The sequence below is a fragment of the Dromiciops gliroides genome, chromosome 1, assembly GCF_019393635.1.
Source record: "Dromiciops gliroides isolate mDroGli1 chromosome 1, mDroGli1.pri, whole genome shotgun sequence".
Classification (NCBI taxonomy): Eukaryota; Metazoa; Chordata; class Mammalia; order Microbiotheria; family Microbiotheriidae; genus Dromiciops; species Dromiciops gliroides.
The window spans coordinates 574,879,552-574,898,632 of NC_057861.1; the positions used below are offsets into that span (position 1 = coordinate 574,879,552).

Here is a 19,081-nt window from a genome sequence, read left to right on the forward strand (position 1 = left end):
TTAATAAATGCTTGCTTGTTTGATTGATTTTCATTGCCCTCCATACTTTTCTGTTTTCAGTTTCTGTTCTACTTGCTTCCAATACAACCTAGATATTGGAGGGATTTTGATATCTGTATCTATTGTGGTTTTTTGTTTGTTTTGTGTAGGGCAATAAGGGTTAAGTGACTTGCCCAGGGTCACACGGTAAGTGTGAAGTGTCTGAGGTCGGATTTGAACTCAGGTCCTCCTGAATCCAAGGCCGGTGCTTTATCCATTGCGCCACCTAGCTGCCCCTCCTATTGTGATTTTTTTTTTTTAGAAGAATAAATATCTAATGGTTAGGGGGGGGGGGGAAAAGAATAACACATAATTACATAGCAAACTCAACTTTTGAAAGGCACTTTCTGCCCAGTAGCTCTGTGAAATATTTTTTACATGCATTATCATTCTTGCTTTACAGATGAGAATCATGAGGTTTTGAAATGAATGAACTTGCCTGTAAATGTAAATGTGGCCCCACATTTACTGTCAGAACTGGGACTCAAATCCTGATATCTTGGATGCCCATATTTCTCTCATCCTCAAAAAATCCTCACTTGATCTGTCCATCCCCATTAACTATCATCCTATACCTCTCCTCCCTTTTATAGCTAAGCTCCTAAAGAAAGACATTTATAATAGGTAATTTCATTCTTAGCCACCTTCCCTTTCCCAACTCGTTTCTTAACTCTTTGCATTCTGTCTGATAACCTCATCATCCAATGAAAACTGCTTTCTCCAAAGTTACTTAATGCTTTCTTAGATGAGGAATTGGACAGCCTTCCCGCAACCTCATCCTTCTTGACTTCTTTGCATCCTTTTACATTTTTGATCACTCTGTTCTCCTTAATAGGCTTTTCTCTCTAGGTTTTCATGACATTGCTCTCTTCTGGTCCTCCTCCTCCCCCTTCTCTGTCCCATTTGCTGGATCTTCATCCATATTACACCTGCTTACCATGGGGGTCCCCCAAGGCTCTTTTTTGTGCCTTCTCTTCTCCTTTCATACTGTTACAATTGGTGATCTTATCGATTCTCATGGTTTCAGCTATCACCTTTATGCTGATGACTTGGAGGAGAAAATGGCAAACTACTCCAATATCTTTGCCCAGAAAACCCCAAAAGGGGTCATGAAGAGTTGGACACAACTGAAAATAACTGAACAACAAAAGTGCAGATGACTTTCAGTCTTTTTGCTCAGCCCTAACCTCTCTCCCAATCTCCTGTCTCACAACTCCAAAAACAATAACAAAATTTATTTGGAAGAACAAAAAGTTAAGAATATCAAAGGAACTAAAGGAAAAAATGTAAAAGAAGGAGGTTTAATAGTACTAGACCTTAACTACATTATAAGCCTATAATTATCAAAACTATCTGGCGCTGGCTAAGAAATAGAAAGGTAGATCAGTGGAACAGAAGGGACATACAATTTACAGCAGCAAATAAATATAGCAAACTTGTATTTGTTAAGTGTGAAGACAAGTTTTTGGAATAAGAATTTATTATTTGGTAAAAAATTATTGGGAATACTCAAAATTAGTCTGGCAGAAATTAGGCATAGTTACACTATTTACCAATATAAGATCAAAATGAATACATGACCTAGATATAAAAAGAGATATTACAAGAAAATGAGAAGAACATGGAATATATTACCTTTTAGACATCTTGAACTGGATATCCTATAGGCACCTTAAACTCACTGTGTATAAAACTGAACTCATGATCATTCCCCCTACCTGAACCCTCCCTTCTTCTTAACTTCTCTATTACTCTCAAGAGTACTACCATTTTCCTAGCCATGCAGGCTTGCAACCCAGGTATCATCTTTGACTTCTCACTCTTGTCACCCACCCCATATTTAATCAATGATCAAGCCTTGTCATTTCCACTTTTACAACATCTCTTCTCATACCTGCATTTCTCTGACACCACCCTGGTGCAGCCCTTCCTTACCACATGCTTATACTGTTGCAGTAGCCTGTTGTTTAGTCTCCCTGACTCAGTTCTTTCTTCATTCCAGTCTATTCTCCACTCAGATGTCAAATAACAACTGAAACATATGCTTGACCATATCATTTCCCTATTCAGTAAACTCTGGTGGTTCCCTAATACCTCTAGTATCAAATATAAAACCTTTTGTTTGGCTTTCCAAGTCCTTCATAACTTGGCCCTTTCCTACCTTTCCAGTCTTCTTTATTTATTTGTTTATTTATTTATTTTTTGGCAGGGCAATGAGGGTTAAGTGACTTGCCCAGAGTCACACAGCTAGTAAGTGTCAAGTGTCTGAGACCAGATTTGAACTCATGTCCTCCTGAATCCAGGGTTGGTGCTTTATCCACTGTGCCACCTAGCTTCCCCCCCTTCCTGTCTTCTTACACCATACTTTCCTCCAAATACTCTTCAATCCAATGACATTGACCTCTGATATTCCTTGCACATGACACTCCCTGACTCCCACTTCTAAGCATTTTTTCTAGCTGTCTCAAATGCCTGGAATGCTCTCTCTTCTTCTCTTCAAATTGTAGCTAATGTTCCACCCTCTTCAAGAAACTTTTTCCACTTTGGAATCTTAGTGCCTTTTCTCCAAGATTACCTCCCCTCCTCAATTTATCCTCCATTAGACTGAACTCCTTGAGAGTTTTTTGCCTTTCTTTTTATTCCCAGCACTTAGCACAGTTTCTGGCACATAGTGGGTGCTTAATAAATGCTAGTTACTGATGCTCAATGTTCCTTCTTTTCTTTTTTGTGTGTGGAGACAATTGGGGTTAAGTCATTTGTCCATGGCCACACAACTAGTAAGTATCTGAGTCCAGATTTGAACTCAGGTCCTCCTTACTCCAGGACCATTGCTCTATCCACTGCACCACCTAGCTGCCCTTTCAGTGCTCTTTCAGCACAGCACATTGTCATGCTGTTGTCATCCATCATTCCTACTTTATAGCTAAGGATACAGGACTAATCAAATGGCTTTGCAAGGTTCCAGTTTAGATACAATTTAGATTTCCAGATTCCTTAGTCTTTAGGCTACTGGTCTACTTTAGGCTACTGAGGACAAAAACATTTGCCTGGGGATAAGGAGACCAGGATTCAACTATGCCAGCATTCTTGTTTTGGTTTGTCTTCCCCCTTTAGAAAGTAAAGGAGTTTGAGACCAGGAGCTGCTTTTCTTTTTGCTTGTATTTGTATTGACAGTGTTTAGCCCATAATTTAAAACATGTTTTATTTATCTAGTAACCACTAATTAGCTTGCAACTTCGGGTGAGTTGCTTAACCTTCCAGAGACTCAGTTTTCTTTTCTGTAAATTGAGAGGCAGCACTATATCAGAATGTGAGTCAGAGGACCTATGCTTATATCCCCTGTTTTGCTACATACTACCTTTTTAACCCAGGAAAGTCACAGCTTCCCAGCATCTCTGTTTGATCATCTATAATAGAATGGCCTCTCAGATCTCTCTCAAGTCCCTTGTAGCCCTAACATTCTATAAAAGGCTTCTTAGGACAGGTAAAATTCTGAATAAAAATACTTTAAATCTAGTGTATCCTTTCTGGGTCACTACCATCAGTTGGTCTTGAGAAAGGATCATTTTTTAAATGAGTAGTAAAGAACAAAAACCACCTTTTTTAAAACATTTAAATTCCTAGATTTCCATTAGTATTTCATGCAGATCTATTCTGATATTTTGCGAAGTGGAAGCTCATTTAGGAAAGTAAACAAATTTGCTTTGTGACTAAGGGGCTACAATTTTTTTTTTATGAATGATATTTTAAACTGTAGTAATACCTTCCTTGAATTACTTTGTGGCAGGCCATTGCGGAGGCCATTTTAGTTGCCACCAGTTGGACTTTTGAAATAATGAAAATTCCAAGTGACATTTTGCAGAATGCAGAAATTTTTAGTGGCAACCAAGTGGTCCATGCCAGCTGTTACATATAGAAACTCTCTTTCCTTTTTTCTCAAATGTATCCAATACCACAATGAACTGTCAAGAAGACTCTTAAAGTCTTACTCAGAAATGACAGAACTTGACACCTAGCTGGTGAACCTGAATATATTCTTTGACTGGAAATTAAAAAAACAACAACAACCCAAAACAACTTGGTGTTTGTATTGAAAATCTACTTTCCTGTGGCACTCCTTTTGTAGTACACATATAATTAGCAAGAACAGTCATGCAAATTAGTCCTGGCCTACAAGTCCAGCATTTATGACAAATCATGCCTGGAGCCTGTATGGTATGTCTTGATACCACTAATGCTTACTTCTATTGGAGGTATCATCATCTCTGATACTGCTGAGCTCATTCTGCATAGTATCTAATGCATAGTATTTAATATAGATTTAAAATATCTTTTTTGTGAAGAAAGTTCTCTAAGACCAGTAAAAAAAAGAAATCATAGGACCAAAGAAAATTTTTCCTTCTCATTTTGAAGCTAAGCTAAAAGACACATGGGAGGAATTCGTCCCTGTAGCTTTTCCCTTTGCTTTGAGGATAAGTTCAAAAGGGCATTGCTTTTACTGTTGATTCTTTCTTTTCTCAGGTAGTGGAGACTTATTTGTGGAAGTAGGAAAAAAAAAAACACTTCAAAAATTATTTCATGAGGTTCATCCTAATTCTCCATTCTAAGATTTCTCAGGGCAGCTAGGTGGCACAGTGGATAGAGCACTGACCCTGGAATCAAGTGGACCTGAGTTCAAATGTGACCTCAGATACTTACTAGCTGTGTGACCCTGGGAAAGACACTTAACCCTTAACACTTAAGCCTCAAAAAAAGATTTATGTGATTATGTTGTATGATACATGAGAGAGGGCTGGATTTGAAGTCAGAGGATCTTGGTTCAAATCCTGCCTCATTTAAGCAAATCACTGAACCTTCTGGGGGTCTCATTTTCCTCATGTGGAAAGTAAGAAAATCAGAATACATGTCTTCTGAGGTCCCCTCTAGATTTTATATTTATGCTTCTAGGATCAGATGACCTTTTTGCAAATCCCTACTCAGCTACTTACTACATGTTATCTTAGATAAGTCATTTAACTTCTCCTGGCTTTAGTTGCCTCATCTGTATGATGATGAGGTTGGACTAGATGTCCTCTGAGGTCTCTTCCAGCTCTAAATCTCTGATCACATGAAGAGGATGTTCTTTCAAAAGCAATAGTGCTGAATTTATCCTGCTCTTCCTTTCTGCATGAGATAGGAAGGTACAGTCAATGCCTCAAAAAGAATATCTCCCCATTGTCTGCCTCTAATCAATTTTAAAGGAAAGTATACAAATAGGAGTAGTTAAAAAATAACTATTAAGTAGGAGGTGCTGGACTAGATACTCTTAATTGTAAATGCTGGAGAGTGAAAAAGGCAGCTGCCCAGGGAGGCTAAACCATATGAAAAGTGTCTTCATTTTAAAAAGCTTGGCCCCAAATAACACTGATTTTGGCACAGAAGCAAAAGCCTCTCAAATAAGGAATGGAAATTTCTCCCCAGCATCTAGTTCCATTATATATCATTTAGTTAAACAGCAGAGTGGCATGCTGTTTAGAAATTAATAGAATGAAGGAGTCGATGAAGACACAGATCCATTAGGACAGCCTGCCTACCTAAGACACATTTTCTCATGTACTCACTAAATATCACATAGTAGGGATAGGTGAACCAAAAGGTTGGAAATACTCTTCGAGGCTTCCAAATTATTTTTTAGGTCAAGCTGCAACCTTCTCCCAATAGGCTCTTGAAGGTGAATATGAGGCTAAAGGGCAAGGCAGTTCCATTGTGAAAATGATTTCAGGGAGTTAATTTCAACCTTTGCCATGGAGACAATCATAAAATGACATTCCCTAAATCCTGCCATCTACCTCATCAGTGCCCTTCATAGCAATTGTCAGGAATATTAGCGTGTATGCCTGGGAGTCAATAGTAGAATTTTCAAATCCTGGGGGCTCCCAAATAGATTTGGCAAAAAAGTTTCCCTCTTAGGAAGTCACAAACCTTTCTTTGTACTAGCTTCAATTTCGTACAGAGATGGTGGTTCTGCCACCTATAACACATTTTTTTCAGAGCTCACAACTTCAGAGACAATAGAGTAAAAAAGCTCCCAGATTCCTTGATAGCATCCCCATATCCACCATGGTCAGTCTTACAGATAGAGTTCATTTTGGGATTGTCAGAATGCTCAAGTCTGCCTTCTACTTCTTCCCCCTCCCATTTGTTTATGATGAAAAAGGGAGGGAGATTTTTAAAAATGAAGGGGATGTAAAAAGAAAAGATACCATAGACTTTTTAACAAGAAGGACGATTCTCACTTGTTTGTTTCCATTTTTAAAAAGACAAGGAGAAAGAGTAGTTTTAGGGGAACATAAGTATTCAGCTCAACATCATCCATCATCTACAACTATAATAGAATGACAATTAACACCTTTCTAGAGGTAACAAGACAGAGTAGACGAAGAATTGGATTTGGAGTCAGAGAGTATTGACTGAAATCCTGATTCTTTTATTTACTAGCATGTAACCTTGATCATGTTATATCACCTCTTGGACCTATACGGATGAATTTCCTCAAATTCATTTGTAATAATTGGGTTGAACCAGATAAACTCTAAGGTCTTTTCCAGCTCTCAATCCTGTAATCCTGTAGATAGGGAGGCAACCATGCACTGTCCCTGGGAATCACCATTGGAGAGAGAATCCTGGGTTACACAAACCAAAGCAATTCTTCCGCATTTTCTGAATCATCAAAGACTGAACTATCTTTAGTCTATTTTTAAGTACATGTTGTGTTCTAACCTTCTGGAAACTAATCCTCCATGTACCATAACTCTAACAAAGTTATTTAACCAGCACACCTCATTCCCCATCATCTTGGATACTAGAGAGTTTTATGGTATTTTTATTTACCAAATTATGCTCTTTAGTACTTTTCCTTTGGGGAAAAGAAGAAAAAAGTGTGAGTGTGTGTGTGTGTGTGTGTGTGTGTGTGTGTGTGTGTGTGTGTATGACCATTCACCATAATGCAGTTTCCTATGACTGTGTTTTCTGGTTGGTTGTTTTTAATTTGGAAGGTACAAAGAACACAAATCAAATTGTTTTGGCTGTCTCAATTTGATTGCAAACTTGGCATTCAGCCTTCTCTATAAACCCATGAACCAAGTTAGTGTGTAAAAAAACTTGTTCCAAGGGTAGAGGAAATTGTGGCATAGTGGCAAAAAATATGGATTGGAAGTCAACAGAGACCTGGGTTCCAATCCCACTTCCAGTACTTAATAGTTGGGTGACAGGTGAGTAAAGTTGTCTCATCTCTCTGATGTCTCAGCTTCTTCAGTTCTTCATCTGTAAAATGGGCATTCTTATACTCTCTCTCTCTTTTTTTTTTTGAGGCAATTGGGATTAAGTGACTTACCCAGGGTCACACAGCTAGTAGGTGTTAAGTGTCTGAGGCTGGATTTGAACTCAGGTACTCCTGACTCCAGGGCAGTGCTCTATCCACTGCGCCATCTAGCTGCCCCTCATTCTTATACTCTTAAACGGGCAACTAGGAGGCACAGTAGATAGAGGACTGGGCCTGGAGTCAGGAAGATTTATCTTCCTGAGTTCAAATCTGGCCTCAGACAATTACTAGCTGTGTGAGCCTGGGTAAGTCATTTAACCTTATTTGCCTCAGTTTCCCTATCTGCAAAATGAATTGGAGAAGGAAATGACAAACTACTCCAGTATCTTTGCTGAGAAAACCCCAAATGGGGTCACAAAGAATTGGACACAACTGAAACAACTGAAGAGCAACAACAATCTACCTCAAAAGGGACTATAAGGATAAAATGAGATAATGTTTGTGAAATACTTTATAACTTTAAAACGTTATCCAAATGACAGCTATTATTCATTACCTACCTTCACAAAGCCAGTATTAACAGAAGCAGCAGCTTTGAATATTACACTGGGGGTTTTTTTGGAGATAAATCTCTCAATAACTATTTCAAGGCCTGAAATCATCTTGTAAAAAACAAAACAAAACAAAACATCTTGACCAAGCAAAGTCCCTTTCCACATTGCTTTGCTAGTATTTAGGTGGAAGGGGACCAGAGAGTCCCAGCAGCAATGACAGGCATATAACCCATGGACTACCTGGCTGTCCAGTGATATGTCAGTGGCAAAGTGGTGGCAAGGCAACCTTACAAACTGATTCATTAGGGCACTGTGCTTGCTACAATTGTCAGTCTCAATAGAACCTGTTTAATAATTTGAAGACACATGATATAAGAGGCCCAGAATCCACATCTTTTCCCAAAGGAAGTAGGAAACACAAAGGTTTTTCTAGATCCTAGACATCCCCTATAGGATCTAACTTTTGAGTCGTGGTGGTCCTTCCCCAATTCTCACACATTCCTGCTGATAATCCTAAAGCAGCCAGGTGACTTAGTGGATGGAGTGCTGGTCCTGGAGTCAGGAAGACCGAGTTCAAATCTGGCCCCAGACACTCCCTAGGAGTATGACCCAGGGACAAGTCAATTAACCTCTGTTTGCCTTAATCCACTGTTGAAGGAAATGGTGAACCACTCCAATATCTTTGCCAAGAAAACCCCATGGACAGCATTAGCGAGTTATGGTCCAAGAGGCCATGAAGAGTCAGACACAACTGGACAACAAGAAGCATGGGTAGTTAATTACAGAGTGTCATTTTTGGAGTATCAAGGAAGTTCTTCACCTCAAAACATCTCTTCCCAAAGGAAGGAGGGAGGGTGAGAAGGAAGGAAGGAAGAACTGGAAGATAAGGCAGTATTGGAAAATAAGTACCAGAAGAAAGGTACAAACTAAATGCTATAGGAAGAAATGCAGAGGACAGAGAAATTACTACAAAGTGAGGGAATAGGAGAGAGAGCTTCAAAGAGACCAAAAAAAAAAAAAAAACCACAGAGAATATTCTAGGGAACAGTATGTAGAGCAGAGTTTATAAAAAGGAAAGTATGAAATCGAAAAGACATGTTTTTATTTAAGTATTTTGTCCTAATATAGTGAGGAGAATCATGAATTGAGAGCCTAGAAATCTAAATTCTAGCCCACCTTAGCTGGGGAGGAGATCTAGGGGGCAAGGAAGAGAGCTAAGGAATTGAATAACAATAAGTACTAAGGGTGTGAGGAGGCAAGGCCCAGGGAGATAAGGAGATCAGGTACCTGGAGTCAATAACTCAGGTTAAGTAACTGGGGAAACAGAAACACAGGTCAAAGAGTGAGGCCACAAGGGGTTGGGATCTTTCTAAGGAGTCTGGATATTGTTGCATAAGGCAACAATAGTGAGAGTTAATCTTGATGTTGAACCAATTACATTCTGAGGCAAGAATTCTTTAAATGAAGGGATTTTGAGCTTTTCATTATGTTGTGTATCACTTTGGAAGTCAGGTGAAAACTATGGACTCCTAAGAATATTTTTTAATGCATAAAATAAAATGAATAAGATTACAAAGGAAACCAAATTGTGTCAAAATACAATCATATATATATTTTTTAAATCCCTGGACACCAGATTAAGAACCTTGGCTTTAGACATTTCCTGCCCTAGGCCAAAGAACTGGTCTCAGTTGGCCTAAGCCTGTGAGTCATGGTGGAGGAGGGTAGATTCATAGATTAAAGGGTAGATTGGTAGAAGATGGAAGGTGGAACAAGTCAAGCTAAACAAATTCCTGTTAGAAGATAAAGGAAACAAAAAAAATCCACACAAGAAAGGGACCATGAGAGAAGATGTGACTAAAATATTAGAATTCCAAAAGCCACATGTGCAATTCAGGTTAATTCTTTTTCTTTTTCTTTTCTTTTCTTTTTTTTGGTGTGAGTCAATTGGGGTTAAATGACTTGCCCAGGGTCACACAGCTAGTAAGTGTTAAGTGTCTGAGGCCAGATTTGAACTCAGATCCTCCTGAATCCAGGGCCAGTGCTCTATCCACTGTGCCACCTAGCTGTCCCTCACATTAATTCTTTACAGCTATTGATAACTGTGTATCTCCAAAAAGTTTGGCCTAAACTTCCAGAGTTTTCTGGTAGTTTCCTACCCCTGGAAGGAGGTGGCGTGAGCATGGTATTGGGAGAAATGGGGTTGGGGGAAACAGCAGATCATCATGGCATAATAACTTTTGGATGGCAACCTGGTTCCAGAAGAGGGAGTGGGCTTCCAAGATATGAAGATAGGAAAGTCAAACCTCCTGCTATCCCCTTCACCATTTATACCCTAGGGTAAATTACCATTGCCCCACCCTAGTTACAACTCCATAGTCATATGTTGTAGAGACATAATAATTGATATATTTGTCTATGTGTAAGTATATGCATATGTGGGTATTGCTTTAAGGTTTGTAAAATGTTTCTTTATGACAACCCTATGAAACAGGTAATACAAGGGTCTGTATTCTGGAAGCTGATGGTTCTCTACATTCTCTACGACTCAGGGCACTGTCCTGGTTTTTTCAGTGCCTAATTCCTAACTTCATTAATGAGCTCACAAATAGAAAGAGTAGGGAATTTTGAACCAGAAGAACTGATTTCAAAGATGAGCTCAGCTACCTACCATACATATGAGCATAGGCAACTGATTTAACCTTGATGGGCTTCAGTTTCTTTATCTGTAAAATGAGAGGGTTGAAATAGAGGATCTTCGAAGGTGTCTTCTAGCCCCTAAATCTGCAATCCTCTGGTTTTACAGGTAAAAAACCAAGGCTTTCTGAGACTGGGTGACTTGCCCATGCAGTCTGTTAAGAATTCTCTCATTTCTATTCCTGACGCTTCAGTAGTGGCAGGATGTGCTCAGGTCAGACAATCTGTGTGGACACTTCCTATAATCCTCCCTTGAATTTCTGCGCCCCAAATCTACTTCAGTACCTCATCTTCAAAATTGTTATTTTGTGCTACTGATAGCCTAGAGGTTTTTTTTTTAAAGCCATATTCACGATCTATGAAGTAAGTCTATGTTACAGGTCACGAATGGGTTTCTGTAGTAACTAAAGCCCCTTGGAGAGGGTCCAGCTTGACCCCAGGCTAGATGTAATTCTGTGCTGTGGCTCAGGAGGAGGGGAGGAGGGCTACTAGAATGGTGTCATGGCAAAGCATTAATAATAGCAGTGGCAGTGGAACAAAATGCTATGTGGTATGCAGAAATAACTTGGCTGGATTCCTCAGAACACCTGCTTCTCTGAAATACACACACAACTGTAGATTTCAGTTAGACACTGACTTTTAAACATCGAGACAGTTGAGCTCCTGCCTGAAATGCTTATAAGAGCAAAATAAATGACAGCTTCAACTCCATGCCAAGAATGAAAGCAGGTCACAATAGTCACCATCTACTGGAATAGCAATTGTTCTAAGGCATTTCTAGGAGACATTCCTAGGCCAATCTAGGGAACTGGGCACAACAGAAATGAGGAAAAGGGCCCTGAACCTTAGGGAATACAGGAAGATGGTCAGCCCCCAGAATAAGGCCCCTTGTGGTAGATATGGTGAGCCAAGTTTCTAGCTACAGCTCAGCCTAAAGAAAACACCAGTCAGGATTTATCATTGTTGATAATTATTTGTATGTGACTAACTGCAGAAGTGAAACTGTAATGTCCGAGACAGAGAAAACATCCTAGAGAGAGAAAATGCAAGATAGGAAAAGAAAGGGAAAAGAGATGTCCCACAATCCCATTTGTGTACTTACAATGTGCTCTTAGCATATTTTAAATTTTCTACTTCTTTGTTATCCTATATTCAATAGCCTGCATTCCCATGCTGTATTTAAAGGCATTGAATCACTATTATTCTCTTTGAGTCAGACAAGCCATTCTTTTATAAGAAGCTTTGCCACAATCCCATCTCTGGTGAGCAAACTCTTTCTTGTATTAAGCATTTTCTCAAAACCTGACTCCTTATGAACTAAAAATCCTTTAATCATAATGAAGATTTTAAACTTTCCTCGCCTCTCTTTACCTGACCTCTTTTTTCAATTTCTCCCTCCCTCTTGATGTAATTCAAAGTCCAAATTCTAATTGTGAAACTCTATGCCCATTTTGTCTCTGTTTCTCTCCTCAAGTCCATAGTGCAGAGACAATGGGAAGATATCTTAAATCACAGGTGGTAAAGCCCAGTCTACAATTACAATAGGGCCAAAAACAATTCTGAGCATCTGCAAAATACTTAGAATTGTGAGCTTCACACATTATACTTGCTCTATTGCCTTTAGGAACCTTCTGGAAGCTAGCTGGTAGAGAAGAGAAGCTGGTGCTTTTTGAAAGCAAAGTACTACTGTCCTTCGTTGTTGTTGTTCAGTCATTTCTGACTCTTTGTGACCCCATTTGGGATTTTCTTGGCAAAGATACTGGAGTAGTTTACCATTTCCTTCTCCAGCTCCTTTTACAGGTGAGGAAACTGAGGCAAAGAGGTACAAGTGACTTGCCGAGGGTCACACAGCTAGTAAGTTTCTAAGGCTGGATTTGAACTCATAAAGTTCAGTGCTCTATCCACTGCACCACCTAGCTTGCCTACCACTATTCTTAAGGCTTCCTAAATCTCAGTGGCATCTTTTGAATTAATTAATGAATGAGAGATTTTATGACTTTAGTGAAAAGAGTATGGGGACTATAGTGTCAGCAGAATAGTACACTGATAGTACTGGCTCTAGAATCAATGGACCTGGGTTCACATTGCACTTTTGTCAAGAGTCACTTAGCTCCCTTAGCTTCAGCTTCTTTATCTGTAAAAAGACCAGATAACTTCTCAGGTGTCTTCCAGCTTTAGACCTATTAGCCTATGACCCAGGTTCAAGTTTCAGTTCTGACAACTTATTGACCTACAGAATTTGAGTCACCTACAGAATTTGGATTCCTCATCTAAAGAGTAAGGATAACTCTTCTATTATTTATCTGGCAAGGTTGCTGGGAAGAAATTTATTTGCAAAATCTCAAAGCATTAAATAAATGGGGGTTGTTCTTATTAATAAGGAAATTACGATTTTAAGTTTAACCAAAGGGCACAAGAAAAAAAATGCATCTCATAACTGGCCCTGAGCAAAATTGTGAAAAGGGCAAAATGTATTTTAAGTGTCCTTCCAACAGATGCATTCCTTTCCCCTTTGGTGGCGCCTTCCCCCCACTTCCCAGGTGTTCTTTGTTTCCCACAACTTGACCCTGCCTTTCTCCTGTTAAAATTTAGCTAAGCAGGATGGCCCATTCCTATCAGAAATTAATCTGATATGTGGTATTAATGCTTCATATTAGGGTGGGAGTATTTTTACAGGGGATTCTGGGAGATAGAAAACCTTAGCCCAAAGGAATGAATGCAATTTCAGGCTGTAAAGAGGTATTTTTGGATGGGGTCCTCTCCTCCTCCTCCTCTAAAAATCACACTTAAATAACTATACCCTTCTCTAATTCCTTCAGCTGTGCTTTTGTGGTAACGTCCTCTGTGACACCTGTAGAATGGCATTTCACACATCCCTACCCCAGCTACCAAAGGGCAAAAGGTATCTCAAGTAAACTTTTTAATACCCAACAAATTGAAGTGGGTGAAATCGATTTCAAGAGGATTTTGTCACAAAACAGCAGAGAAGCTTACAGTATGCATGCTGAATTTCAGCCTAAGATACTTTTATTGTGACCAAGTTCCCTAGAAATAGAATTTATAATGGAAAGAGTGAAAGAGCCTTAACTGTCCCCTGGAGCAGCAGGCACACACCTACCTAACTTTCTCACTTGAGTAAACATCTCTATCCAAGTTTTAAAACTTTTCGAAAACTAGATTTGTAACGGCATAACTTCCGTAGCTGTAGCTCTGGCAGGCAGCAAGTAAAATGAGTAACTTCTTCCCAGCCAAGTTAGAAAGCAGTGTGGCTGGTCTGTTTGTCGTTGGAAAGATGGGAGAAAGAACAGTCTGTCCATTATAATATTAAACTTTGCTAAACTTCTGTATATGCATCTTGCTGCCTCCTTTTAAGGTATCCCTCCCTACTGTGCAACTGCCACTCTTATTGCTCCTGTGCCAGCTCAGCAGAAGCCTTCCTGTCAGCCTTGGACAGGAAGCAGGGTTTCCAAAAGTCATAGCTTATTGAAGCGTTGTGGTGATCCCATAAGACTTGTGGGTTGTAATTTGAATCAGAGGTTAACTGTGGAGCTAAATTACCATCCTACCAAAGTGCTGAGTGTTGCCTTTCTATCTTTGACTGGGAGATGGCATATTATTTTAAATTTAATTCTTCTTTAATTTGTTATCACATCACCTCCTATTCCAAATATACCTCTCTCCCCTCCTTTACCCACTGAATGATGCCCTGTTATAAAGAATTAAAAAGAAAGAGGAAAAAAGCAATTAAATGAAAATAACCAGCACATCAGTCAAGCCTGGCAGTATATGCAATGTACCACATCCATGGTCCCCCACCTCTTCAAAGAAGGGAAGGAGGTACATTTTCATGAAGGTGACTTTTAAGAAAAGGGTTTGGAGCTTTTTCTTCCTTTGTTGTTGTTTGGGTTTTTTTTGTTTGTTTGTTTGTTTTTTTTTTGGTGAGGCAGTTAGGGTTAAGTGACTTGTCCAGGGCCACACAGCTAATAAGTGTTGTGTCTGAGGCCGGATTTGAACTCAGGTCCTCCTGAATTCAGGGCCGGTGCTCTATCCACTTCGCCACCTAGCTGCCCCTTTTTCTTCCTTTGTGAAACTGACAACATGTGTAGGGGGAATACAATTATTATCCTGAAGGCAAATGTAAGATGATATGTAACTGCATTGGAGAATGTTGAGTCCACAAAATGCCATTTTGAAAATCCAAGCTAGCATTGCTGAGTCGACGATTGATTAGCCTATCTGGTTAGCTGAGAAAGTACCACAATTTTGGGTCATAGAACTCTAGAGCTAGAAGGGACCTTAGATGATCTAGTTCCATACTTTCATTTTACAGGAGAAGGAATTGAAGTCAGAAAGATAGTAATGGCGTAGCTAGGATTTCAGGTCTCTTAGTCAGATTTAAGTAGCCAAAACTACAGCTGGGGCAGATTCAATAGTGTGTTGGGCATTGGGGGGTGGGGGGTTCAGAGAACAGTGCCCACTTTGGTTGTAATCACATTAGGAGGGAAAGCTCATCCCAGTACTATATAATAAAAGGAAGATTGGCTCTAGAGTCAGAAAACCTTTGTTCAAATCCAGCTTGTGTGATCTTAGGCAAGTCATATAGTTTCCTTGGGTTTTAGTTTCTTCATTTGTAAAACACAGTTAATAGCACAGTTGTGAAGCTCAAATAAGATCATGTATATGAATGCTTTTGTTGAATGACCTCTGAGGTCTCTTCTTGACTCCACAACTATGACTCTATGATCCCTAGAGAATCCTGTGGATTAGTTGTTTCCTATGTTTCTAGAGGACTGAGAGATAAGGTACAAGAACAGCGGTCACCACAAGATCACCACAGATAGGAAATATGCCCTTGCCCCATGTCAGTGCCCTGGTACAAAAGCCTGTTGATTCTGTCCTAGGATGGTTCCATTTATGATTCCAAATTCATTGCTGTTACCAGGACAGGTCATTTCTGATACTCATTTTCTCAGTTTTACCAGTCACAGTGTTAGTGGGAGGTATACAAGATGTAATGAGGTTAAAGTGACCTCAAAATCAAACAACCAGTTAAGGGTCAATGAGTCAGTCCTAAAATATTCATTTCCTGTGCCCACTGAGCCTACCCTTTGATTACCATAAAATAGGAAGGTGGGAATAGAAAAGGCCACCAAAACCATGGTATTTTCTCAGCTAACCAGATAAGCTAATCAATTGTCAACTCAGCAATGCTAGCTTGGATTTTCAAAATGGCATTTTGTGGACTCAACATTCTCCAATGGAGTCACATTCTGATAAGTTTTGAATCTGGGAACAAAGAAATAGGGACATAAGTTAATTTGTCCTATACTGTATTCCTAGCCTTAATGGGCCAAAGAGAAGGGGATGGGAAGAGGAGTGAAGAGAGAAGAAAATGAGGGAAAGAAATCTCAACTGAAGTCACTAGATCTTAGACTTATACTCTTAGGAGCATTTAGTTCAATCCCCTTATTTTAAAAGTAAGGAATTTGTGGGCAGCTAGGTGGCACAGTGGATAAAGCACAGGCCCTGGATTCAGGAGGACCTGAGTTCAAGTCTGACCTCAAACACTTGACAACTACCAGCTGTGTGACCTTGGGCAAGTCACTTAACCCTCATTGTCCTGAGGAAAAAAAAAAGGTAAGGAATTTGAGGCCCAGAGTGTTATGCTGTTTGCTAAAGATCACAGGGACATTAGAGTATCAAATATAGAATTTGAACTTGGGGTCTCAGATTCCAAATCTAGTTCCCTTTCCACTGTGGAAAATAAAGCCCAAGAAGGTCGAAGAGTCTAGCCCAAGGTGACACAGCTAATTAGAGGTAGAGTCGGATGAGAGTCCATCCCTATCCTTCCACTTTATCTCACTTTTCACTAACTTATGCTACCTCACTCTATCAGACAGAAGATAGAACTTTGTGTTATAATGGACGTTTGTATCTAATGTAACAGCTTCCTCCAGTTTTTAAAGATGAAGAAATTCAGATTCAGAGTTCAGTAACTTGCTCCAGGTCACACAACAAGTAGGCTGGTTGAAATTTGAACTCAGGTCTTCCAATTCTCACTCCAGCACTTTTAACAGTAAAACAGAACGTGATTTTAGGATTGTTTGCAGCTTTTAAAACGTTTTTTTTTTTTTTTTAAGGAAAGGGAAAGCAAACTGATGATTTCATCTTTTTACTGTCATTTCGGTTCTTCATGCCCTGTTTAAGGAATCAGGTACCTTGGATTTCTCCTCCTCTGTGGAGAAGAAATCAACCTAACATTAGATTAAAAAGCCAGTCCGGAAAAGTGAAAACCAGAAAGGCGACGCCATCCTTACCTTCCTCATTTAAAATCCATGGCAAAAATGTAAATATTGAGTCAAAGCCACAAGTGCTGTCTTCAAAGGCACAAGAGCCAGCAGGGCGCTCCACAGCTCTGGCAAACAGCAGTGCTGCCGGTACAAAGAAAGTTTCAGTACACACTCTCCCGGATCATTCACCCAAACTTTAAGCCGGGGTAGGTGAAGGGAAGGCATGGGGGACAGAGGGGTGCATTGGTGCCTTGAGAGTACCCTTCCCACCGTGTATCCTCCCCGCCCCCCACCCCCACCCCCCCAAATACTGGCCAAGACGGGAACGGAGGGCAAGTTGCACGGGAAGAGGACAGGACATCGCGCGCTCAGGTTTTCTGTGTTGCCAGCCCAGCGGAGTTTGGCTCTCCAGGGAGAGCGTGGGTTCCACCATGCACAGCTGCAGGCAACACTTCCCAGCCCGCCGGGAGGCAGCGGGAGTAGCCTCCAGAGGGGCAAAGGTTAGAGTGCGCTCGCTCCTAGTCCTGACCCTTACCTTGCACCACCAGGAGGACACCCCACAGGAGCATAGTCGCCCTTCAGGGAGCAGTTGGAAAGATGCAGCTCTCAGACTTCAAGCTGACAGCCCACTGCAGCGGGATGGGTTTGAGTGGAAGGGGGAGAGGGAGGGCTGGGACTCAGGGGTGGCGGGACAGGGGGGAAGAAGAGGGGAACGCGACTGTGCAGCCCGGGGCTGCAGAGACGGCAGAGGGAATTTCTAGAGGAACACGACTTTGGATCTCAGCTCGGTGTGGCTCAGCTTGAAGCTGGAGGTAACGGAAGGCGGGTCACGGGCGGCGATGGCTGCCCCAACAGCTACAGAGCCGCAGTCCAGAGCAGAGGTCACCCTGCTGCACAGCTGGTCCTCAGCGGAGCTGCGGAGGGAGGAGGCAGCTGGAGGCTTCCTGGCCAAAGCTGGCTAAGGAGAAATCGGGAGAGAAAGGGCAGGTCAGGGGGAAGGCCCTTGGCTCTGGCGTTTGACTCTGACAGGGTGATCCAGGAGGCAACACTAAAAGGAGAAGGAATAGTGACTTGAGAGGGGCTGGGTATGACAACTCCCCGCCCAGCCAAGCCTACTTCTGTGGGAACCAGATTATTTCTGGGGACCTTTGCGTCAGCCTGCCCACATCTGGCATACCGAATCATCTAGCTTTGCCCCTTATTTTTAACCTCTTCTCCCCAGAATAGAACAGGGTGGAATCTCTTTAAGAGATACTCTGGGATGTTTTGGATACTGATAATGCAGTAATTAGCTTTACATAAAAGTGCTTATATGACTTCACCAACATTCCTATTATACATTTTATCCAGCATCTCTCAACCCCCACAGAGCTAAAATCCTGTAACTCGGCTAAGGAGATAGTACTGTTTACTAAAGTTGTTTTTGTGGCCAGTCCTTCCCCCCCTTTAATTTGCTCTTGGTTCAGTGGGTGTGGTAAATAAGGTTTTTTCATTATAAGCATCCAAAATCTTTTCTTTGGAAAGTTTGGAAAAAAAATTTACACCTTCCTATATTATTCTGCCCCTCCTCAACCTTTGCCCCAAGCTCCAAAGTAAAACAACAACAAAACACCCCCAAACCAAAAACAGCACTTCAGGGGCATGGGTAAGGAGGAAGGAGCTAACAGGTATATGATGTCTGCTCTTTGACCTTAATAGAAATATCTGCGATAGAAATCTTAGGGAAAAGAAAGCAAGGGTTACTGTTTAAACATTTTAAAAGTAATAATAACCCATGAAGTGCTTTAAGGTTTACCAAGGTGGTCCTCACATTTTGTGTGTTAGGTAGTCCAAGTATTCTAACTTTGATACCCCTATGGGTTCATAATCTCATTAATGTGGCTACTCTCCATTTTTGCAAATTGCACCCCCATCCATACCTGTCTGTCCTCCTGGGCTTTTGTCCATGTTATTCCATAAGTTCAACACAGGGGATCAACCCAAAGTCCTGAAGTCCTTCCTCAAATCCCATTAAGATTTGTTGGATAACTTAAAAAAGATGTAAAAGTTTATTTTTAAAAATCTTTCATTATGATCAAATTAATTTATACCAGGTGTGCAAGGATGGTTAGGGAAACAACATAATCAAGCATATTAACAAACTATTCAAAACCACATGTTTCTTCCTTCCTTCCTTCTTTCTTTCTTTCCTTCCTTCCTTC

At 40.6% G+C, this 19,081-nt stretch overlaps 1 protein-coding gene across 1 annotated transcript in view; it reads right to left on the reverse strand.

The window, feature by feature from the left end:
* Positions 1–17,955, reverse strand: part of MAMDC2 (MAM domain containing 2) — a 216,738-nt gene extending 198,783 nt beyond the window's left edge. The window contains exons 1-2 of the mRNA XM_043976357.1: positions 17,416–17,955; positions 16,908–17,021 (exon numbers count right to left, since the gene is read on the reverse strand). Of these exons, the coding sequence (XP_043832292.1) occupies positions 16,908–17,021; positions 17,416–17,449 (148 nt within the window). The 5' untranslated portion in view covers positions 17,450–17,955. The remainder of the gene's footprint in view (positions 1–16,907; positions 17,022–17,415) is intronic.
* Between the last annotated feature and the right edge of the window lie 1,126 nt (positions 17,956–19,081).